The following is a 7317-nucleotide window of genomic DNA, read 5'->3' as shown; positions in this document are numbered from 1 at the left end:
AGGTTATGTCGAAAAATGTTTATTTTGCTCAGAACTGTCGCTGCAAATTACATCTTGAACGAATACTGTAAAGCTTACTACTGCATTTAAGTATCAATGATTTCAGAACCGTAGAATGTGATTGAAAGTTATAGGAGGTCAAGCAAAAAACAAACACAGTAAGACTGAAGCTCCTCCCATTTCTAAAGTTGCCAGATGTCTCATTATTGAGCAATATATGTCCGAAGATTTAAAAAAACTGTATCCTCACTTTCCTTGCTGAGTGTACATGTATTGTACCAGTCACCAGCGCCCTTTCTCCCAGCAGCGAGGTGACGTTGCGAGGTTAGGTCGACAGTCGAGACGTGTGAGATGTCTGTTATGTTTTTAGAAGATGTTGGAGTGGCTTTGTTTGTTTGTGTATTAGTCTGTAACACCTATTTGCTTTTAAGCAAACCTATCCATTGATTACATACATAATCCCGAGGTGTCTACATGGATAGCAAAGTGTCCGCCTCTCTAACCGGTCTGCTGCGGATTTGAACCCTCGCCACATACCTCTAAGAAGTCCGAGGCTGCTGCTCTAACCAACTTGGCCATCGAGGCTCTATTTTTCTGAACCCCATAAGTTCCTTGAAAACCGGATAATTTTCATCCAAATCTTGATTTACATTTGAATGGTACGGTTTTAAGCATCAGTAGCACTTAAAAAGATTTTAGGTGTAACTGCTAAGGGGCATAATATTGCTTACTCTGTTTTTCAAAAAGTTGGTGTCTTGCGGAAATGTTTTCGATTGTTTCGTGATGAAACCGTAATTTCAATGTGTTTTAACTTTCCTTCTTCATCATTGTTTGGAGTATTGTTCTCCACGTGGTCTTCGGGCGCTGACTTTCTTTCGGAACTGTTGGACAACTATCACTCAAGTTTATTTTACAATTTCTTAATCTTGCCTTGTGTCATATACGTAAAGTGAGTTTATTGTTTTTTTGCACAAAATGTACTATAGTAACAAACATAATCTGAGCTCTTCTTTACCTGATCTAGCTAATTTTCCTCGCAACAGGCTACTGCGAATATGTGTCGTTTTCTAGTACCAGGACTAATACTAGTCAGTTTGCGGTTTTGTTTTCCTAGTGCAGTTGTGAATCGTTTGATCTCCAGATGTTAAGCGAGGAGCAAATTCTTTCCTGCTTTGTGTTACCGTTCCTGAATTCAGGTGTATAGCTTTTATTTTCTATTTCCTCATATTTCATACTTATTTATTGTATCTCTTTTTCCTAAGATTGTCCTCTTTCTAGAGGCTGATTTTCCTTTCGAGCCTTCTTGAGTTTATAGACTTTTGGCTGTGTTCATAAAGGTTTTCAGCTCAACATTAAATTGAATTGAATATAGAATTTAGGCCAAAGCCCAAGCACTGGGACCTATGAGGCCATTCAGCGCTGAAACGGAAATTGACAGTAAAACGTTTGAGAGGTGTAACAGGAGAACCTGGCAGTTGCACTATGACTCAACTGTTAGGGAGAGGGTGGCAAGAAAGGTGGAAGAAAGAGAATGTGAAAGGAGGTACAGTAAAAGGAACGAAAGGGATTGCAGCTACAGGCCGAAGGCATGCTGCGTAGAACCTTAAGTGATGCCTACAGTGCACCACATGAGGCGCACTGGCGCCACTAAAGAAAGAAAGAAAGAGAGCTAGTTCCATTTTTTTCACCAAAAATGTTTATTCTTCCCAATCCCTTCATCAAAATTAAATTTACTCCGTGCCGATGACTCTCAGCTACACGAACTTGACAAGCTTCAAAGAAAGGGATATATATAAAAAAAAGTGAAAAATATCTTTTACTTTTGAGCCAACTTACAGTAATCTTTTACAAATAAAATTATATAAAAGATAGACAATATAAAAGATAGACAATATAAAAGATAGTTTCCTCAACAGATAATGGGTATTTTTGGTAAGCTTTATCAGAATAACAAAAATGTTTTGACTTCACCTAAGCGTATTGTTGGGCCACTTATTAAAATGTTATTTGAAAATTAAGAGTTATTTCTCGTGTGTCTGAGCATGGCAGAGGTAACATTCTGAGGCCACACAACAGCTCAGATCCTTAGTGACATTGCGCTTTGTGAAGTGAAGTCATTAACTAAATCACCTTGGTAATTCTTATCTACAACCATTGAGAAAACCTCACAATACTTTTCCAATTCTTTAACTCCCATCTTTACTTAACTGAAACTTTTTCTTTTTTGTTTCCTTTGATATATACAAAAATACTGTACTGTACAAGTTATTTAGCCTATATCGCCTTTGCACCACACATTTCTTTGAGGTGCTCCCAAAATAAACTTAAGATTTAGTATCACAAACAACTGATTTGCTTATTTTCACTTGCAATGTCCACTTTTAGTTTGCAGGCTTTGGTTTTTTGGCAGAACACACACCAGTTTTACTCTTTGGACCGGGACGTTTAAGAGTTCTTTCACTCTCGAATGGCTCATTGCAGTTCTCAAATTTGATAGTGATAAACAGACCACAGCCTATGCAACGTGACGTCAAGTGAAAAGTTTTGAGATTTACACTAAACCTCGAAGGACACAGCACTTTATAACACATGGGACACTCTTCTGGGCAGTTCACAGTTTTCCCATCTTTCTGGAGTTTGATAATGAGGCAGTTTTCCTCACAGCGAAGGTTACTTGTTTCTTGAGGAGGAGGTAGGTCATTTAAAGTAGGGAGACCACAGGGAGACGAACCTCCTTCAGAAGTATCTTTCAGAATGGCTTCTTGGAAGTCACTCTGAACCTGACTTGGCTTGCATTTCTCATTCTCCGTCACTTCCTGAGAATCCATGTCCCAAGAATTCACACCTCCATTATTCAGGTTTTGGGAATTGCTACTTCTACTATCACACTTGGTTCGAGAATCATTACATGTATCATTTTTGCCCTGAAAATCACTGTTTTTATCGTGAGAATCAATACGCATATTATTCTGACCCTGGGAATCATGTTTATTGGTTTTATCATGAGAGAGGTCTTTTGACAATGTCTTACTATTGTGACCATTACTCTTCGACCTACTGGCATCATCCAACAAATTAACGTACTCTATTACTTCATCCAAGCACTCAAATGAGCAAGAGCTTTCCAATAAATATTCATTATTCATGGCGCCCCAACTTCCTTCAGCTTCCTCCACTTCTGGAAATGGCGCTTTGATGGGACGCACACTTTTGAATTCATCATCACTGCTTTCGACAACGAATTCATCACCATTTGTTTCTTCCTCTACAATTTTCTCTCCTTTCATAGAAGTTGGGTTCTTTACCTCCTCTTCAACAAACGTATCTTCAGCAGTTACAGAGATTTTCCGGCTTTCTGTCATAACAAATGTATTAGTGGAATATGCCTCAGACTTTACCTTACCTTTAGAGCCTTCTCCCGCAACAGATGAACTGGTGGTGCATGACTCAGAAATTACCAAGCCTTCAGGGGCTTCTTCCACAACCAATGGACTGGTAGAACTGGGCATTGAGTTTACCAGGCTTACAGAGCTTTCTCTAACAACAGATGTACTGCTGACAGAGTCTGCCTCAGAATCTACAGAACCTCCACAGATTTTTCCCTTATCTGATGCACTGATAGTGCATGACTTGGTTTTGACTGAGCCTCTAGAACTTTCTTTCACATCACGAGCATTGTCGAAGTTGCCTTCTGAAGAAGAGGAAACAGTAGCCCTATCTAACTCTTCCTCCGTGCTAATCTCACATTCAATCACGAGTCTTGATAGCAGGTCATCACTTGCTTTAAGAAGAGCAGATTTATTTGAACAAACTTTATTGAACTTCAAAGAGGCATCTGCATATCGCCGACACATTCTAAGCGCTGAGCTCCAAGGCTTTACATTGCATAAAGGCCTTAACATCTTCAAATAGTTATGCAATTGAAGTAAGGTTTTTTTGGATGATGGAGCTCCTTTGGCCCTATCATGTGAAAACTGCCACATCTGAAAACTCAAAAAGTCAACAGGACTAGGATCCCAAACAGAAAAATCATGGGCTTTATCATATGCTACCTTACACTGGGGTTGTTTTTTATCAGTATCTCTCAACTCTGGACAGCTGCCAATTCTCAAGTTACATAATTTACACTTCAGATGTCCAAAAACTAAATGCTGTAGGATATCTTTTCCTTTTATATCGTTTCTTCTGCAAACATAGCAATCTGCTGTTAGACTTTTAGGGATGCATGCTTTACTTATCTCTGAAACTATCTGTCCTTTTTTATGATTTTTGGAGTACACATTTTTTTTAATTCGGGGAAACTTTGATCCTTCTGACAAACTTTTGACAAGAGAAGAGTCCCCTTGTTTTGCAGCACCAGACTCATTAAAATTAGCAGCGCTCCCAGTAGACGTTAGGGGCACTGAAGGTATTGAAGGTACAGTTACCACTGCATTGTTATTCACAGAAGGTATTATTGCATGCCTGTCAGGTTTTTCTCTAAGCACTAAACCTTGTAATTCTCCGTAAGGTTCTGAAGAACAACTTGAAATTTCACCCTTTACCAGAGTCATTTTAGCTGGTGTATCTGTTACAGCTGCTGATGTAGACGAAAGTTGTGTGGTCTCACCATTGAGAGACTTAGCGATAGAAGAAACTAATGAAGAACTTTGTGACAAACAGAACTCCTTTGATGATATGGGTGGATCAGAGTTCTTTGGGGAATTGGTGATCCTTTGGTAAATGCTGTCAGAATCTGTGATATCAGGCAATAGCACTGACAGACATCTTGACTCTGAATCACACATACCAAGAGAGATTGAAGGGGAATCTTGATCACTAACTGGCATGTTCACTTTCTCTTGTTTAAATCTCTGACCAGAAACAAGTGAATTGTGAGAGACAAGTTTTAATTTCTTAAGCGCATCCACTTCGAAAGGCACCTTTGAAGAATTATGATTCAAAGTAGGCTGATCTCTAGTGGATAAAGCCTCTGGCTGAGGAGTAAATAAATTTTGTACAGGCGATAAATTGGGATCATGAATGAAAGTAACGTTGCAATGTGCACTTGACTTAAGCTGAACTGGTCTTGAGGAATTTGGAGTGGGTGGTGTGAGAGGGGGAGTTATGACTGAGGGCAATGACTCAGTCTTGGTATTCACTATCGAGGGCCCTGGACAAGTGAAAGGTTCAGAAGTAATAGTAGCCTGGCCATGGTTATCTGTTTGACAGGAATTACCACTTCCAGTGACTGGATAGGTATTACTGCTGTTCTGAAGTCTGGCGAAAGGGCTTTGGTCATGTGACTTATTTGTGGCTACAATTCCTGAGTCATAAATTATGGAGCAGGAGTCCTCCTCATCACTTTTGTCATGTGACAATACATTGCTGAAATTATTATTCTCGGGTAATAAACTTTCATTAGGAGATGAGACTTCTCTGGAAGCTGTCTGCCACAAGGGTCTGTCATTTTCTTCCCCAGACAACTGACATCCATGACTTGTCACTGTTCCCTGCAGCACACCAGGAACTCTACCAAAAGAGCTCTGGTTTTGTGAAGTACTGTTTGTGAACGACGGATGAGAATGCAGATCACGTCGAACATGAAGCCTTTGCCGTGGAATGGCATGATTAGGTGGATGGTGCTGCTGGACCTGATTTGGACTTGCATTCTGGATCCCTGGATACGGGAATTGGGATGCAGGATATGTTTGGTGCTGAGGTTGTGTGACTGCTTGATGCTGATGGTATGATGACGTGTTAGAGCTCATATTTTGAAGTGCTTGAGAATACATCTGCGGATAATGATGTACAGCACCAGAACGACCCTGCAAAGTTGCTTGAGGACAATTCTGGGGTTGACTATGGTGTAAGTTTCTGAAATGTGACTGATTAGGTACTGGGAAACATGGCTGAGGCTGATGATGTAACGATAACTGTGCATAGGATGTTTGATGCTGTACCTGTGAATATGCCTGAGTCTGATTCACAGGCACCGATGACCGATGACTATTCACAGGCACCGATGACTGATACTGATGACTATTCACAGGCAACAATGACTGATGGCTATTCACAGGCACCGTTGACTGATGACTATTCACAGGTATCAATGACTGATGACTATTCACAGGCACCAATGACTGATGACTATTCACAGGCACCGATGACTGATGACTATTCACAGGCACTGATAACTGATGACTATTCACATGCACCGATGACTGATGACCATTCACAGGCACCGATGACTGATGACTATTCAAAGGCACCGATGACTGTTGACTATTCACAGGCACCGATGACTGTTGACTGTTCACAAGCACTGGTGACTGATGACTGTTGCCAGGCACTGATGACTGATGACTGTTGACAGGCACCGATGACTGATGACTATTCACAGGCACTGGTGACTGATGACTGTTGACAGGTACTGATGACTGATGACCGTTCACAGGCACCGATGACTGATAACCGTTCACAGGCGCCGATGACTGATGACCGTTCACAGGCACTGATGACTGATGACCGTTCACAGGCACTGATGACTGATGACTACTCATAGGCACTGGTGACTGATGACTATTCACAGGCACCGATGAATGATGACCATTCACAGGCACCGATGATTGATGACTGTTCACAGGCACTGATGACTGATGACTATTCAGAGGCACCGATGACTGATGACCATTCACAGTCATTGATGACTGATGATTGTTCACAGTCATTGATGACTGATGACTATTCACAGGCATCAATGACTGATGACTGTTCACAGGCACCAATGACCGATGACTATTCACAGGCACCGATGACTGATAACTCAACGTCTGATTTGGCAGAAATGACACTGATGCTGATGAACTATGAAAATTGGGAAAATTCTGATATGGTGGCGGAGGGGTGTTCCGCATCTCGGAAAATGCTGGATATCCCAGCACCTCTGGGTTTGGTTGCCGAACTTGGGATCTTGGTAACTGCTGAGAAACCTGAGAGTTGCACAGTTCATTGAAAGGCGGTGTGTTTGACGAAGAATTTGGTACCCTTGCGCATGCCGAGTTTGCTGCTGGATATTCTGAGGAAACTAATGGAGGGGCAGATGTTAAATAAGAACACTGTGTGCGTTTGTAAGAAACAGCTATCTGGTTCTGTATCGATGGCGCTGAATTTCCCTGGCCCACAGTTTCTCGTGAACACCGCTGCGGTACTTCTTGAGAAGATGGTGACGAAGCAGGTTCCACATTTTCAATCGAATCCTGACCAATCTTTGACCTTGCATGATGATTCGCAATCGTTTTTTGAAAGGCCTGTCTCAGTTTTTCGTTATCCTTCTCG

The 7317-nt window shown here is 41.2% G+C and overlaps 1 protein-coding gene across 1 annotated transcript in view; it reads right to left on the bottom strand.

Annotated features, from left to right (window-relative positions):
• Positions 1–1805: 1805 nt before the first annotated feature.
• Positions 1806–7317, bottom strand: part of LOC136843381 (uncharacterized) — a 54397-nt gene continuing 48885 nt past the window's right edge. The window contains exon 4 of the mRNA XM_067111731.1: positions 1806–7317. This exon is cut by the window's right edge and continues 105 nt beyond it. Coding sequence (XP_066967832.1) covers positions 2382–7317 — 4936 coding nt within the window. The 3' untranslated portion in view covers positions 1806–2381.

This window comes from Macrobrachium rosenbergii, chromosome 11 (genome assembly GCF_040412425.1).
Source record: "Macrobrachium rosenbergii isolate ZJJX-2024 chromosome 11, ASM4041242v1, whole genome shotgun sequence".
NCBI lineage: Eukaryota > Metazoa > Arthropoda > Malacostraca > Decapoda > Palaemonidae > Macrobrachium > Macrobrachium rosenbergii.
This window is presented reverse-complemented; position numbering and strand designations above follow the sequence as displayed.